Below are 17051 nucleotides of genomic sequence, written 5' to 3' on the forward strand. Positions count from 1 at the left end.
CCTTCTTGAGTCTCCGAGTTTCCTAGGACTTTGTCCACTTTGCTTAAATTTTTGAATATATTGTCAGAAAGTTGTTTGTAACATTCTCATATCCTCTTAAATCTCTGATGCTCTTTAGAGTTGGTGTCTCTTTTATTTCTCATATTATTTGTGCCTTGTCTATTTTTTTCTGGATCATTCTCACCCAAATGTGTCTATTTTATGAGGTTATTTTTTCCCAAATAACTAATTTTTGTCTTTGCTTCCTATTTTGTTGGGGTCTGTTCATGATCCGTTAAGCATTTAAAGCTAAAGGATCCTTCTAGATTCTGCTGTAGTAACATCCAGCCAGTCTTTGACATTTCTATGATCGCTTCTTCTGAGTCCCATGAGTTTTTAGAAGTCAGTGTTTTAAAATTTCCAAATGTACGGGAATTTGAAAAATCCGTCTTTTGGGAATTGGTTTCTAACCTAATCACACGTGGCCTCAGCCAGTTTCTGTGATTGTTTCACGTGTACCTGAAAAGAACGTGAGTCTCTAATTTTTAGACACAGGGCCCGTGTGTCCATTAAGCCCAGTCTGTTAAGCGCGTTGCCCCAGTTCTGTTTGTGCTCTATCTGCTTGTCTGGGCTTTCAGTCGTGGAGAAGTGCTGAAACCTCCCATCGCGGGGGTGTGCCCACCAGCCTCGCCCCAAGTGCTTGTTACTTGCTGCTTCCGTACTTGAGGCTCTTTGATCCTCCTGACGAACTTCACCGTTATCACTGTGTGATGACCCTGCCCTACTGATGCCCATGGCTGTAAAGTCGGCTCCGGCGGACAGTGAGATGGAGGCCCTTTCGGTGGCTCGCCCGCGTGGCACCTCTCTTTCCATTCTTTTGCTTTCTGGCTTTTGTGCCTCCTTTCTGTTCAGGAGTCTCACGTGGCCGGCATCCTATTGACAGGCTCTTGTTTACTGTGTCTTTAGTGGGCAGGTGTGGTGCACTCACTTGTTCGGTTCCTGATCTAATGGATGGGCCACAGCACCTTGCCTGTGGGTTCTCCTTCCTCCCTGCTCCGTGTGTGCGTCTCCATCACTGGCTCTTTGTAACCCGACTGAGGGGTTGGTTCACTTGTTTTTCTTATTCATTTTCCCTCTTTACTGGTTTGGAATTTATACACCAGTTATGCTCTTTCATGATTATCCTTAAAGGTTTGCCCTGAATATTTAACACTCAAAGGGCATTCATTCCTCCAGCCTGAAGGGTTCAAGGCTCTGAGAACACTTCACTCTGGGACCTGCAGAATCCTCCTTTTTATCCCCACTCCGTAATGCATTGAAAAGACTTCACTCACATTTATGCAGTATTTTTGTTACTTTATGGTGAGAGTTTGTATTAGGGTCTAGTTGCTGCTGTGACAAATTACCACAAATGTTGGGGCTTAAAACAACACCAATTTATTACCTTACAGTTCTGGAGGCAGGAGTCGAAAGGGGTCCCACTGGATTAAAATCCAGGTGTGAGCGAGGCTGTTTCCTTTGGGAGGCTCCAGAGGAGAATCGGCTCCCTTGCCTTTTCCAGCCTCCAGAGGCACCACGAGCTCCTTCCACTACCTCCGCACCCTCCTGCCTCCCTCTTTTCAGGACTCTGGCGATGACACTGGGCCACCCAGACAATCAGGACAGTCTCCCCATCTCAGGACCCTTCACTGAATCACATCTGCAAAGGCCCTTTTGTCACATCAGGGCACCTCCTCTTGGGCCTAGGGTCAGGGCTTGGGCGCCTTTGGGGCCGCTATTCTGCTAACCCCACCAGGCGGTGGTCTGCTTTTCCAGACCACGCTGGCAGCGCAGAGCGGTGGGGACAGGAAGGCCCTTTCAGTAAATGGGGCGCGCACAGCAGGGGACTCGTGGGAAATAGAGACCTGCCCCTTATCTTACACTGTGCACAAAACCGATTTCGGATGAAAGGTACGTAAAGACATGAAGGACAAAAAAAGAGAGACATATTTAGAAGACATCATAGAATATCTTCATGATCTTCAGGTAAGAAAATATTCTTTTTAAAAAGACCCCAAAAGCACCAGCTATTAAGAGAAGATGGGTATATTGGACTATGTTCAAATATTTTGTTCACCAAGAGGTACCACGTAAAGGGGTGAAAAGACCAGCTGCAGACTGGGAGGAAATCTGTAGTTCATGAAATGATCAGAAAATTTATACAAACCTAAAGAACAAAAGCCAGATAACCCAAGAGAAAAACTGGCCAAAGACTAGAATGGATTTTCACAAGTGAGGATATCAAATGGCCCATAAAATGTGGAAGGGGCTGGGCTGCCCAGCAGCAGAGGGGGCAGATGGGTGGGGCCTGAGCCCGAGGCCCCGCCGGCAGCTCCTGGTGAGCCCAGCACCGTGGCCTCTTGGGGGCGCAAGGCCTGTTCTCTCTCCCGTCCTTTATATCTGGCCCATTAGCGTCCTTTTATTTAAGCTGACTTCCTTAAAGAAGCATGTTTTGGACCTTGCGTTTCCACCCCCAAAGGTGATCTTTACCTTTCAACTGGGGTGTTTTGACCTTGTACGGAGACTGTGATTACTGACGTGGTTCGGTGGAAACACACCATCTTGCTGCTTGTTTTCTATTTGTCCTGTCTGTTCTTTGTTCCACGTCCCTTCTTTTTCCTGCCTTTTTCTGATTAATCGTATTTTTTTTTATGATTCCGTTTCGACTTCCTCATTGAGTACTAGCTGTACCTCTTTGTTTCTGTTTTCAGTGGCTGTGCTGGTCCAGTACCCCAAGCCTCCATTCTCCACCCCCCACCAGCCTTTGCTGCCCCACAAGTTACATTTATATAATGCCATAGAACCCCACGACACGTTGCTATTATTTTTCACTCCAAGCTGTCAAAATCTTTTATTTTTTATTTCTTTTTTTTGCGGTACGCGGGCCTCTCACTGTTGTGGCCTCTCCCGTTGTGGAGCACAGGCTCCGGACGTGCAGGCTCAGCGGCCATAGCTCACGGGCCCAGCCACTCCGCGGCATGTGGGATCTTCCTGGACTGGGGCATGAACCCGTGTCCCCTGTATCGGCAGGCGGACTCTCAACCACTGTGCCACCAGGGAACCCCCTGTCAAAATCTTTTAAAGAGATTTTAAATTAAGAAAAAAGCTTTAAATATTGACCCACCTAATTCCAGTTTCTGGTGTTTATTTCTTTGTGCAGCTGCAGGTTCCCATCCTTTTCTTTCCTTCCTGGAGAACACTCTGCAGCATTGCTTGTGGGGTAAGCAGGCCTGCCGGGGGAGAATTCTTTCAGCTCACCTATTTCTGAAAAAGTATTTCACCATTGTTTTTGAGAGTTATTTTCAAAAATATCTGCATTGATAGATATTTTCTTTAATAATTTAAAGACGTTCTTCACTGCTTGCATTGTTTCAGCCGAGAAGCATGCTAACTCTCTTGTATTTGTTTCTGGATACATAATGTGTCCTTTTTCTTTGGCTGCTTGTAAAATACTCTGTCACTGGTTTTAATCACCCTGACTACAATGGTCCCTGGTATGGTTTTAGTTCTTGTTTGGGATTCATTGAACTTCTTGGGTCTGAAGGATTACCGTTTTCATCAAAATTGGGAAACATTGGCCATTATTAACTCAAATGTTCCCCCTGCAAAGACTCCAGTTACAGGCAGGTTCGGCCGTTTCACTTTGCCCAACAGCTCACTGGTGCTCTGTTTTTTTGTTGTTTTTGTCTTTTTTTCAGTTTTTTCCTGCTGTTACTTCTTCAAGCTCACTAGTTTCTTCTCCTGTCATGTCGAGTTGCATTAATGCTGCCCAGGGCATGTCCCTCCTCAGCAGAAGTTCAGTTCTGGTCCGTTTTACATCTTCCGTGTCTTTGCTTACCACCTCCTGGAACACGTGGATTATAGGTACAGGAACTATCACCTGTGTCACCTCTGGGTCTGCTTTTGATTGGCTTTTCTCTTAACCACGGGTCTTTGCATGCCAGGTGATTTTTGACTGAACGTCAGACATTTTGAATTTTTCCTTGCTGGGTCCTGGATTTTTAAAAAAACTCTATACATCTTGAGCTTTATTTTGAGATGCAGTTAAGTTACCTGGAAATAGTTTGATCCCTTGAGGCCTATTTTTAAGTTCTGTTGGTGGGACTAAAGCCAGTCTCCCTAGTGCAGACAGGCAATGCCCTCTGGTCCTATACCTGATACCTGTGAATGATAAGATGTTCCATTCTGGCTGTAGTCTCCACACACACCTGCACTGACCGGCTCTCAGCAGAAGACTGAGGGGGACTCTCTGCAGGTCTCTCCTCCCAGGACCGCCTTGGGTCCCCAGTTCCTCATCTCCTCACCTCAGGGAGACCGCCAGGCTCTGCCTGGTCCCCCCCCGCCACCCACCATGTGCTACAGCCTGTAGACTCTCTCCAGGCAGAAAGCTGGGGCTCACCTGCTTATTTCTCTCTCTTGGGGATTGCTGTCCCCCACTGCCTGTTCTCCAATATCTGAAAACCGCTGTTTCATATATTTTTCAAATTATTTATTTATTTTTTTGATGTGGACCATTTTTAAAGTCTTTATTGAATTTGTTACAATTCAATATTAGCTCCCTGACCAGGGATCAAACCCGTACTCCCTGCATTGGAAGGTGAAGCCTTAACCATTAGACCACCAAGGAAGTCCCTGTTTCACGTATCTTTGTTTGAGTTTTTGTTGTTCCAGCTGGAAGGGCAAATTTGGTCCCTGTCATCTCATCTTGGATGAAAACAAAAGTCCAATCTATCTACTTTTAATGTAATTTGATATTTATCGTAGTGCAACATACATGCAGAAAACTGTACACAGCACCAGTGTACATCCTGGAGAATTTTCACACCCCAGGCACATCCATGTCACAGAACATGATCATGCCTGAGTCCCCAGCCACCCCCAGGCCAAGCCAGGTCCCCCTTGTCCTCACCCTCATTGTCTCTCACCATCTGATTGATGATTAACTGTGTAGTTGGTTGGTTACCACCAGTCCCCTCCTTTGAAACAGAAGTACGTGAGGCCAAGAACAAAGTTAAATTTCCTGTTCAGGGAATGTCTGGCACCTAACAGAGCACCGGCACATAGTAGGTGTTCTCTGAATGAACCAGGGCCTCAAAAAGTATGGCAATATCTGATAACTATTTTTTGACAAGAGTTACATTCTTTTATCGTGAAAGTCACTTAAATATTTGCATTTTAAAGTCAACTATCAGTGTAGCTCTTACCTGTCTCCTTTCTCTGCAGGCGGTTCCACAGCATCTGGAGAGAAAACTCTCGTGACACGGAGGAGATCATCCCTTCATCGAACACAGAGAGACCTTCTAATGGCAGCTCCAGAAGGGGCCTGTCAGCGATCAGGATGATGTTGTCTGCGACCTCGGGCTGCACTGTGGGCGGGAACGCCAGCGGCTACCAAGGCAGCGGCAGACACCTGAGTGCCAAGCTCTGCCCTTCACCACTGAGGCCATCTGGCTGCTGTGCAGCCCCCGCCCGGCGGCAGACGCGGAAAGGAGTCTGAACTGGGCACAGCTCGCAGACATGCCAGCCGTCTTGGGGGTACACGCTGGTTTTGATGGTGGGCCGGGTCACAGCCAGGACCCGGACAGAGCCCAGGCCATGGGGACGTCGGGTCCTCTGTGGTTCTGAGGGCCGCCCCGGCTCCGCGGCCACTCCAGAAGCAGGTGCTGGAGCCACAGCTCCTCCTCAGCAGGGAGCCCCTTCAAGGGACGAACATCTGCACTAACCCCCCTCCCCAAGGACTGTCCGGACAGGGGCCATGGCCTCTGGGGACAGCTCCGTTAGAGGAAGGGGTGGTGCTCCCGCGACACCATGGCTTCTCCAGCCGTCGGGAAACCGGTGCAAAGGCTGAGGCCACCAGACATGTCAGTGGAATTGATGTGTTTGCAAAGTCAAGTCAAGTTACTTAAAATCCAGCAGGTTTTCATCTGGGAGCTTTTAGGGCAGAAGCTCAGGTCACACAAGTGGTCACTGGGATCCTGACAGCTGCATACACTCAGCGTGGCGCTGAGACCTCGGGCACTGGGGTGACTCAGCCACAGGGCGGGTGGCGGGGAGCAAAACAAGAGCATTTCATCTCCCACGTAGGAAATCAGCAGACTGCTGACCCGGGAAGCCCATCTGCCCTCCTGCCGTCTGACGTGCTCAGGAGGGTGACGGCGACGTCACCGTGGTTTTTGCCCAGGCATCTGGCAGGGCAGGGGCATCTGCGGTCGCATGGGCAGCGGCGGGGTGGTGCGAACCTTCCGGGAAGGCTGCCCCTGCTGGCCCCGCTGCAGCCACAGAGAGCGCAGCTCTGCCGGCCTCCATCCCACAGACGCGGACCTGGGGCCCCACTCACCCTGAGGCGGGGACACTTTCCTCTCCTTGTCTTTGCCCTTGTATTTTCCCAAATCCGAAACAACTGTGGGAATTGGTGCTCTGAAAGGCAAAGGCACATTCAGGTTTTAAAAACTCCATGAAAATCACTGAGAACAGGGACAGCATCTCCTCAGGCTGTTCCCACAAGGGCAGTGAGGGCCACAAGACTCTCCGGCCTGCTGTTGGGGACTGGTCTCCTGAGATGGGGGCAGGGACAACACGCAGGATGTGAACACACAGGATTCAGGATGCTCTGACCTGCTGGCCAATCAGGGAAGGTCACGTGCCCGAGCCTTCTACCTTCTCTCCCACCAAACGCAGACCCGAGGAGCCAGGCACTTCGCCGGGCCCTCCCCTCCCTCTCACACCCAGGCCAGAGGCTCAGAGGGCGGCAGGGGCCTGCACGGCGGGGACGCCCCCAGAAAAGGTTTCAAGCAGGGCCAGACTTCCTCCCGATGGCAGGCGGGCAGAGCCCGGGCTTCTCTTCTCAAAGAGCCTGTGCACGTCTCCCATTTAATCGAATGGTCTGATCCAGCACAGAGAGAGGCCCACTAAGCCCATGGCGCTGTGGCCTCAGAGGTGCGAGTTTCCACAAAGGAAACAGCTCTGACTTTCACACGCCCACAGCCAGTCGCTCAGCTGGCCCTGGGACTCAGGGGGTGCTTGCAGGCCGCGCCCCCCAGCCTGCCCACCCCAGCCCTGGGTGTCACAATGCCCCTGGCTCCCCGTACCTGTGCACACCTGTGGGGACAGAGAGACAACACAACCCTGCACCCCGAGGGCTCGGGCAATCCAGACGGCGCCCACTCTCCACGCCCTCAGTCCCTGAGCTCCTCAGGAATCAGCCCTCGATGGGTACCTGGCTTCCGGGGGGCAGCTGAGCAGCGGGAACAGCGGCCTCAGATACTCCTCCATGGGCTTCACGACCTCCGCGAGCCTCTGCAGAGAGTGTTCTTCCCTGCTCAGGGGCACGCCTTCTGACTCCTTCTCAACCCAAAAGACAGCCACAGTCAGAGGTGTCAAAGGGGAAGAGGGGTGAGACCCTGCAGGCGACCCCCCAGGACAGGCCCAGCTCCGCAGCCAGGGCGCCCCCCCCACCCCCGACTCCTCTGCCAGCATCATGGAGGCGTCTGCAACAGACTTGGCCCAAGGATTGGCCCCGTGCCTGGTCGGGGAGCCTGACCCGGGGTCCAGCAGCACCTGGGGGTGGTCCTCGCCCAGGCCTCCCCACCCTGCCCTGCGGGGTGGGAGCAGCCCTGGCACCGGGCTCGGGGCCTCACCAAGCCTGGGCTCAGGGCCGTGTCCTCACTGTGCGCCTCGGCCTGGGCGTGCTCCCGGAACTGCTGGGCACTGGCCAACAGGGAGGAGAAGGCGGCCGGGCTCACGGCCACCCGAGCCACCTTGCAGGAGCCTGCAGAGACAGACGCTGCCGCTGTCCCCACACGCGGCTTCGCAGAACGCCCCTCAGGGCTGAGGGGACCGCGGGTGGGAACGCATGCGCACGCTCGGCCCTGGTGCCCGGTGGGCGCACCCCTGCACGCACCCCGAGGGTGGTGCTCTGGCAGGACTCACCCCCGACCTGGAGCACTTTGCCTTTGGCTGCAGGAATGCACTTGGGTTTCTCGTAGGCAGCACCGTACAGATGGGTCCTGTTGGCAGGACGTAGGGTGGGGTCAAAGCCCAGCTCCGGGGGTTCCAGAAGAGCCCCGACGAGGCCGACTCTGTGCCACATACCCACACTGCTGGGAACAGGAGCCTCCTCCCTGCGGTGCCCCAGCCAAGTCAGACACAGGGTTAAAACAGGCCCCTGGGGGGGTCTGTGTGCGGTGCTGCCAGAGGCTGGGACACCAGCTTCTCCCCAGACCAGTGGGTTCGGCGCCACTCGAGCAGTGAACTTCAGACCAGGGCCACGTGCTGGCGGGAGGTGGCACCGTGCCCTCTCCCCTCCCCGGGTCGTACGGACCAGCCTGGCCATCGTGGCAGAGGGACGGTCGCCCCCCCCCCGCCCCCCTCAGCGGGCAGCCCCCGCTGGCCTGTCTGCCCCTCGGCTTCGCAGCCCCCACGCTGTGTCCACAGAGTCCTTAGCGGGCAGAAGCCTGGGTAGCAAGCCCGAGAACAGGAGCGAGAAGGCCTCACCTGTCCCGTGAGTGGTGCAGAAAGAGGATCCGAAAAGTGGGAGGGATTTCACTCAAGAAGTTAAAGTGCTGTTCGGTGACCCAGAGATTCTGCCAAGCCTGCGGGCGGCAGTCAGGAGTCAGCGCCGGGCGGCGGCTGCGGGGCCGGGCGCCGCCACAAGGAGGCAGCAGACGCACGCGGACTTCACCGCTGCCCTGGACACTGGCTCCGCTGGTACCGCCAGAGCCAGACCCGCCGCCGCACCCCGGCAAAGGCACCGAGCCCAAAGGCGCACGGAGAAGACCCGGCACGTCCTGCAGCACAGCTGCCGCCCTCTCCCCTCCCCGCGGTCCCGGCGCCCCCAGTGCAGACACGGGCAGGGCACGCGCAGGACCCGCGCTTCCCGGCCCGCAGGCCGCGGGGGACGGGGGTGGCCGGCGGTTCAGCCTGCCCTGACCCGGGTCCCCCTTCTCTGCGGGGAGGGGTCCGCAGCGCGGGCCACACAGCACCCCGCGGGCCGCCTCCCCAAAGAGGAACGGTTGCTCAGAAGCCCATTCCCCACTTTCGGATGAAATGAGCTTCAGCTTTGCCAAAGCCGACCAGCGTCCGCACTCAAGCCCACGGCGGTGCGGTTCTGGGACCCTTGCCCCGGCGGCGAGCAGACACAGGGAAGCCGTGGGAACCGCGCTCGGGAGGCTGTGGGCTGCTCACAGGGGCCACGGCCTCGCTCCAGGGGAGGAGCCGGCAGGCTTCCGCAGCTCGGGCGGCCCGCTGTGCGAGGCCCGGGGCCCCTCCGGGCTGGCGCACGTGGCGGCTGACCCTGCTGCCCTTTGCTGCCTGCAGAGTGCCCCATCGGTGAGGGCACCACTTCTCATCCCTTCTGTGGCCACTGGGCACCTGGGTGGGCTCCCTTTTGGGGCCGCAAATGCTGCTGTGACGTCTGTTCTTTGGGGACCACCGGCCGCAGGGGAGTTGCTGGGGGACGTCGCTTCCACCCCTGCCAGGGCCCCCCCTCCTCGCCCGCCCTTGGGGCTTTGCACCTGTTGCCTTTCAGCCGTTCTGGTGGATGTCTAGCAGTACCTGAATGGGGGTTTAATTTTTCCATCTTCCTGATGACCAGTGAACTTGCGCGTCATTTAAAAAGTTTACTGGCCACTTGGGTATCTTTTGTGAAATTCCAGTCTTGTGATTGTTTTCTGTGGGACAGTCAGTCTTTCGCCGGCCGAGAGGGGACACCTCCTGTCTACACACAGGACACCAGCCCCTGGCCCCTCGCGTGTATCTCCTCTGGGGCTTTGCCTTTTGACTCCTGGGCTACGGTTTCGATGAGCACAAGTTCTGTCCGTGCAGTACAACTGATCACTCCCCCTTTGATGGTTGGCACCTCTGTCTCCTGCGTGGTAAGTCTTCCCTACTCCGAAGGCATGCAGAGGTCCCCTTAAAGCTGCTGAAAGCTCTGCTGTGTTACCTTCGCAGGCAGAGCTGCCCTCCGTGCAGGGCTGCACCATCCGCTCTTCTGCCCGAAGTGTCGCGCTTGACATCTGTCAGGTGTGGGTGGTGGGTCTGTTTCTGGGCGTTTTCTCGTCCCATCGGTCATTTTCTCCATTTGTGTGCCAATGCCACGCTGTCTTACCTTCTGTCGTTTTAAATAGGTCTTGGTATCTTGTATAGTAAGCTGGCATTTCCTTACAAACATTTTACTATGGAGCCTTCCCCCACAAATACAGCTGCCTCTGTGCTTACTTAGTTCTTCTTGAATTTTCCTTTGGAAGGTTTGCAGTTTTCAGGGTAGAAGTCATGTGTATCTTTTGTTAGATTTTCCTTAGGTATTTGATTGTTTTTGATGTTACTGAAAACGGTATTATTCAGACATTGTCATTGCTTGTTTGTAGCTGGCATGTAGAGATACAACTCATGTTTACAGCCTTCAGCAGTGACCTGCCAAATCTGCGTGTTAAATCTGTTATCGAGAGACTATGGTTTTCAAGGCCCACAATCATGCTGATTGGGAATAATCAGGTTTACTTCTTCCTTTTCAGTGCTTCTGCCCTTTAGTCGTTTTTCGAGTCTAATTGTTCCATTGAATAGAAGCAGTGATAGCTTTCTTGTGTCATTTTGACTCAAGGAGAAAATTTTAGTATATAGTATGATTTTTTATCCTCTGGAAGTGTTTTGAAGGATTATTTCTTCCTTCAATGTCTGGAAGAATTTATTGGCGAAGCCAGTTGGGTCTGGGATTTTCTTTGTGGGAATGTTTTTAATAAAAGCTTCCATTTCTTGAAGCGATATTATTCAGATTTTCCATTCTGTCTGCTTTGGTAGGTAATATATTTGGAGGAATTTGTCCATTTCATCGAAATTGTCAAATTTATTAGAGTAAGTTTATAAAAAAATAGTCTCTTATTAGCTTCTTGATGTCTGAAGGATCTCATGATGTCTTTTTATTACCGATACTGAAATTTTTGTTTTCTTTCTCTTTTTTCTTTATCGGGCCTTTCTAAGTGTTTATCAATTTTATTAGTCTTCTCTTTGGAACCAGCACTTGTCATGACTGATTTCCTCTGCCGTAAGTGTGTTTTAATTTCATGGCTTCTGCTATTCTCGTTCTTATTTGTTTTCCATTTTTCTTAGGTGTTTTTACTCTAGCTTCTTGAAATCACAGCTTAAATCACTGTTTTTAAGACTCTCTTTTGTATTCAAGGCTGTATTTTTCCTCCACGCCCTGTTTTAGACAAGTCTCCTAGGTTTTGATATACAGTATTTTTATTCTCTAAGTCAATTTAAAGTATTTTCTAAATTCCATCGTGATTTCCTCTTTGACAAACGGATGACGATAGACATACTGGTTAATTTCAAGGCAGTTGTGTGTTTTACAGGTATCTCTTAGTTACTGATTTCTGTTTTAATTTCCTTGTGGTTAGAAAACAAACTGAATGACTTCAGTGCCTTGGAACTTGTTGAGGCCTCTTGTGGCCCAGGGCTCGTCATGCTGGTGCAGCGTTCCAGGCCGGGTCTGTCCAGACCTCCTGCGCTCACAGACGCCCCACACGCTTCTGCAGGCCACTGCCTCTTCATCTGCTCATCGTGCCAGCAGCCAAGAGGGCGGCTGCAGCCTCCCCGCAGAGCCGGGGGTCTGTCTGCGGCTGCTCTGTCTCTGGCAGTTCTCTTTTGGGCCTTTGAAGCTGCATCACTTGTGCTCACAGATTCAGGACGGTGGCCCGCGCTGGCTGGCTCCTGGGCCATTTCCCTCCAGTAAGGCATCTTAGCAGAACGCTCACTGGTTCTCACCTGTTAGTGTTTTCACGGTTCACGTACTGCTTCTCACCTCCTCCAGGCTGGCCTGGCCCAGAGCAGCCTGCACCCCGTCTTGCCTCCACCCCACAGGAGGGAGGATTCCCGTCCCTGGGTCACAGCACTGGCTCTCGGCCTGGTGACTTTTTTGGTTGTCACACCTGGGGAGGTGCTGGAGGCCAGGCCGCCGCTAAACACCCATGGCACACAGGACGGCCCCACCACAGAGAGTCATCCCGTCCTCAGAGGTCAAAAGGAGGAAAGCAGCCTAGATCAAGGGATATGAGGTCGGCCCATGCAAGTAACCATGGAAGCCCCACGAAGGAGGAGGGTGGGCTTGACCAGAGCATCTGGGCCTGTTTTCTCTGTTGAGTTTCATCAAGTTTAATTTCTTTAAATCTCCAATTCATATTTGCTAGTCCAAATAAAAGCAGAGGTGCTATTAGCTACCATGCTCTGCAAATTTCTTTCAAAATTAAACTCTAAGACTTGACTGAGTATAAAACTTTTCTTCAAACACGGCGAGGGCTGAAAGCAGAGCCCGGGGGTACCGTGCCCTCTGCAGCCTGCTGCAGCCACCGGGCATTTATACTCGTGAGCTCGCTGACTCTCGCTGTCACCGAGGAGGTGGGCTGCTGTCCCCCCACCGGGCCCATGAGGAAGCTGCAGCTGAGAGAGGTTGAGTGACCCTCCCAGAACCACACAGCAAGCCAGGATTTGGACTCGGTCCGAGTGTGTCTGCAGAGCCGTGGGGCCAGGGGCAGGGTCAAGGGCGTCCCTAGCTTGGTCACCTTGGATATGGCGGCCAGTCTCTGCTCCACGCTGGCAAACAGGTTGGTGGACGTCCTCTCCTGGCACCTCAGCCTGTGCTGGAGCTGCAGCAGCGCGGCCAGCTGTGAGCTGCTGGTGTTGGCCGTGGCCGTGAGCAGGACATCTCGCATCCCCTCCGAGGCCGAGCAGCTCTGAAACAGACCACGGAGGCTGCCGAGGGGCCCGGGCGCCGTCCAGGGCGGGTGGGCCCCCAGGTGCTCCTCCTGGCGGCCGGCACAACCGCGGGGCAAGGCCAGGCCGGACCTTCACCGCTGTGCCCGCAGGCCTGCAGCTCAGGATGCAGGGAGGAGGGCTCGGCGCTCTTGCCCTACGTCTCAGGAACACGAGCTTGGAGGGCTTCCACTGCTCGTGCATCCATGAGCCTCCGGGCGACCTCGGGGGGCCGGACCCCTTCTCCTGGTGCCCACGGTGCTTCCTCCAATGAGCGGCATGCTTAAGGCAGAGCCCAACTGCAGCCTGGCTGGCAGGGCCACCAACGGAGGGAGCATTGGGGTCTCGGGGACCCTCCTTCTCCCCAGTGGCTACGAGGGACCTTGCGGAAGGCGCCCAGAGCAGAGCGCACCTGAGACAGCGCCAGGAACTGGCAGGTGGCCGCAGGGTCCAGGGTGCCGACGCACTCCACCATCTCCAGGCTGGCGGCTGCGGCGATGTCCAGGAGGTTGCTGCCCAGGGCTACCTGCAGGCACTGCAGCAGCACCTCGGACGCCTGGGCCAGGTACCGCTGGGCTAGTGCCATCCTCCTCTGCGGGGCAAAGCTCAGGCTCAGGCCGGCTCCGCAGGCAGGGCGCGCCCGGGCCGGGGCTGGGGGCTGGGTCAGGGGTACCTTCAGATCCCAGCCTTTCCTGCTGTGCCCCTCGGAGGTGGCCCTGAAGGCCAGCAGGCCGCCGTAGGGCCCCTTGCGGTCCTCGTCCTCCTGGATGATCTCCAGACACTTGAGGCTGCTCAGCTCAGCACCCCCCTATGGAATACACACCTCCAGTCGGCCCGCACGTCAGCATGGACGGCAGTGCCCGCCACGGCCAGGCGTCTCTGTAGGATCCCTGGGTGAGGGCGCTGTGGGCGCTGGGCCGGCATCTCGCTGATTTAGGTGACCAGCAGGACCCTGGCCCAAGAGCCTGGCGTTTGGCAGGTGCAGCCAGGGTGGGGCCTCGGCATGCTCAGGTCAATGGCCTGTGCTCACTTCCCTTCAGTCCTTCAAAATCACCTCCCCGGCATCAGGCCGGCCAGGACCCGGGGAGCCAGCTGCCAGTCCGCCCCAGGGGCCCGGGGGACAAAGGCACAAACAAGGCCCTCCTGTCTGCAAGACAAGCCACCCTGACGGGGTCCTCAGGATGCCAAGGGACCCTGCCTGGGGGCAGCAGGCCCAGGAGGACCCGGGTTGACGGGGGGCCCTGGGTCTGAGGGGACATGGCACGACGCGAGGGCGGGGGGCACGCTTCCCCAGCAGCCCCTCCAAGTTGGGGTGTGGTGAGGGCTGCTTCATAGACGGGACGCCCGCTCAGGAAGGAGCTGTGTATCTGGTCCACGTCTGCCTGACTCAGAGCCACCTGCTCTGGTGCTCAGTAAATACTGGTTGGACAAGGGGCCAAACGCCATCAATTCACTCAAATGTGAGTCACGTCCTGCGGCCTGGAGACCCAGGACAGACAGTCACGGGCTGACCCCAGGGCCTGCGCACCCAGCTGGGTCAGGGAAATGGAGGCACCAGCCCCAAATCACACAGGGGTGCGGCACCTGGCTGCTCGGGGCTGGGGGGTCTCCTAAAAGAGCAGGGTCTACAGGGATGAGCCTGGCTGCACCGCCAAGCAGGTGCCTTCCAATTGGAGGAGGTGGCATCTGCAGAGGTGGTTAGGACGGTGACCTGGAGCTTCCACGGCCAGCGGTGGCAGTGGCTGTCACCAGAGCTCCTTCCGAGGGGCGCCAGGCCTTCTGAGCAGCCTTGTGGGGGGTGGGGAGTGCTGGAGAGAAGGGTGTGGGCTTCCATGCACTGATGCAGCTGAAGGGGTCAGGGCTTCACCACACCGTATGGGTGGGGGAGGGGAGGGAGGGGGCGGAGGTGGAGGGGGGTGAGGGGGCGGGGGAGGGGAGTGAGGGGAGGAGTGGAGGGGAGGGAGGGGAGGGGTGGAGGGGAGGGAGGGGCGGGGGTGGAGGGGGTGAGGGGGAGGGGTGGAGGGGTGGAGGGGGAGGGGGAGGGGTGAGGGGCGGGGGTGGAGGGGGTGAGGGGGCGGGGGTGGAAGGGGTGAGGGGGCGGGGGTGGAGGGGGCGGGGGAGGGGAGTGAGGGGGAGGGGAGGGGAGTGAGGGGGGAGGGGAGGGGAATGAGGGGGCAGGGGAGGGAGCGAGGTGGGCGGGGGCCCCCCACTGTGCTATAGGATGCAGGCCCAGTGCTCAGGTGCAGGCCAGATGCCCAGGTGCAGAGCTGCCAGGGTGAGGGAGACACCAGGGACACCCACATTCGGGGTGGGGTGGGATGCCCCCCGTAGGATGGGTCCGTCCTGCCCTCGGACCAGGGCCAGCCGTGTGCCTGCCCTTCCTCTCCCACCCGTTCTGTGCAAAGGGCGGCCGCCCCTCCCCGGGCCCGTCCCCAGAGTCCCTGTCTCTGTCCCTCCCTGCGGGCCCCGGGCAGGGCTGCTTCCGTAGCCCACATCGCCCTTCTTGACCGGGATCATTCGAGACCTGTTTGCTACCTCAGTTCTTACTGAGGTCAGGTGAGCTCTAAATACCTTGTTTCTGATTTTAAGCACAGGTGGTAGGTTTGTGAATCACCCAGAAGCAGCAGCACGTACCAAGAGGCCCTCCTCCCAGTAGAAGGCGGGGCGCAGGGGGTCTGCGTGCATGGCCAACAGGTGCAGGGCCTTCCCGGCCAGTCCCAGGAGCTGGGCGCGGAGCTCCACGCAGCCGGCGCACAGTGGCCGCAGGCTCCCCAGCTGGGCCAGCACGGTGTGCGCCAGGGTCCGCTTCAGGGTGAACCACCTCTTCAGGGACACAAAGCGCCTCAGTTACCCCGCCCCCGCCCCAGAAACGCAACAGGCCCCCCGCTGCAGCCCCTCCCCACCGGGACCCACCCTCTAACACCCCATGCATTGTGGCGAGGGTCTCCAAGGCTCAGGTGTTGGGAGGGTCTGCAGTCTGCTGATGGAACCTTAATTTGGGGCTGACTGACAAGGACGTGAGTTGGTATGCAGTTCCATTTCAGGACTAATTTGATCCATTTTAGGACTAATTTGATCCATTTCAGGACTAATTTGATCCATTTTAGGACTCATTTGATCCATTTAGAGTTACATCAAATTAATTTGATTCATACTTCGTGAAGTCTAAGACAACGTCTAAAATGCCAGGACATGTTTCCCTAAAACAAATATTTTGCAAATGTAACTTATTTTCTTAACAGACTGCAGTTGACCTTTATGGACTCCTTACTGTGACGACATAACCGTCAGAGCAAACTCGCGCCTTGGGAAGGGAAGCCGTCTGTGCGCAGGGGGCCTCCCCCCAAGTACGACCCCACTTTCCTTAGCCAGTTAGACGGGGCCTTTCTGAGGCCCACCGAGCTGCTGGGGGCTGCTGGGACCTGCCGGGAGCTGCCAGGGCAGGAAACCCACCCTGGTCAGAGACCTCAGGTGGGGAGGCCTGTGAAACCTGGCCTCCTGGACTCCCGCTGGCTGGTCTGCACTTCAGGCACATGGAGGTGGAGGCCCCACCGCAGCATGACAGCCCCCGTGGGTGGGGGCCCCGGGGGACCGGTGAGTGTCCATGGATGGTTACCAGGCCGACGCAGGTGTAGTCACTGGGGCTCTGCAGGTAGTCGGCCAGCAGCTTGTCCACGGAGCCCTGCTCCAGCTGCCGCTCCAGGGTCTCCTCCCACGTGAGCTGGAGCGTGTCCAGACACACCTCCACGAGGCTGAGCTTGAGGAGCGCCAGCCTCCTCATCAGAGGGGTGCTGACGTTCTGTAACTGAAACGTGCGCGCGGGCAGTCACGGCACGGGCGCTCCCGCCAAGGCTCAGCCTCCACCCAGTCAGCCCCGACAGTGCGCGCGTCCTGACGTGTGGATACCCACGAAGATGACGGCTGCACCCTTGCCCCCAAACCCCCCTGCGCCCTCCTCCTCAACCTCCTCCTTCTTAGGCAAACATGTGGCTACTTTCTGGGTCTACAAGTTAGCTTGCACTTTCTCGGATTTTACATAAATGGAATCGTATAGCATGTACTGTCTGCCTGGCATGCTTCACTCAGCGTGGTTACGTCAGGGTCCATCCACATTGTTGCTTGTATGTTAATCCCTTCGTACAGCTGAGCAGTGTTCTGTCGTGTCGATGCGCCAGTGTGTTTACCCACTCACAGTCTGGTGCTGTTACAAATACCACTGCTGTGAGCATTCATGCACATGTGTGTGTGTGAACACGTGCTTTCACGTCTCGTGGGTAAACAGCTAGGAG

The 17051-nt window shown here is 55.9% G+C and overlaps 1 protein-coding gene across 1 annotated transcript in view; it reads right to left on the bottom strand.

Annotated features, from left to right (window-relative positions):
- The window catches only part of CFAP46 (cilia and flagella associated protein 46), an 88229-nt gene that overhangs the window by 6215 nt on the left and 64963 nt on the right, over positions 1-17051 (bottom strand). The window contains exons 40-50 of the mRNA XM_082611604.1: positions 16379-16567; positions 15397-15585; positions 13436-13570; positions 13175-13354; positions 12573-12743; positions 8512-8609; positions 7948-8024; positions 7656-7786; positions 7235-7359; positions 6356-6435; positions 5223-5384 (exon numbers count right to left, since the gene is read on the bottom strand). Of these exons, the coding sequence (XP_082467730.1) occupies positions 5223-5384; positions 6356-6435; positions 7235-7359; positions 7656-7786; positions 7948-8024; positions 8512-8609; positions 12573-12743; positions 13175-13354; positions 13436-13570; positions 15397-15585; positions 16379-16567 (1537 nt within the window). The remainder of the gene's footprint in view (positions 1-5222; positions 5385-6355; positions 6436-7234; positions 7360-7655; positions 7787-7947; positions 8025-8511; positions 8610-12572; positions 12744-13174; positions 13355-13435; positions 13571-15396; positions 15586-16378; positions 16568-17051) is intronic.

Source organism: Mesoplodon mirus (genome assembly GCF_964341445.2).
Source record: "Mesoplodon mirus genome assembly, chromosome: 2".
Lineage (NCBI taxonomy): Eukaryota > Metazoa > Chordata > Mammalia > Artiodactyla > Ziphiidae > Mesoplodon > Mesoplodon mirus.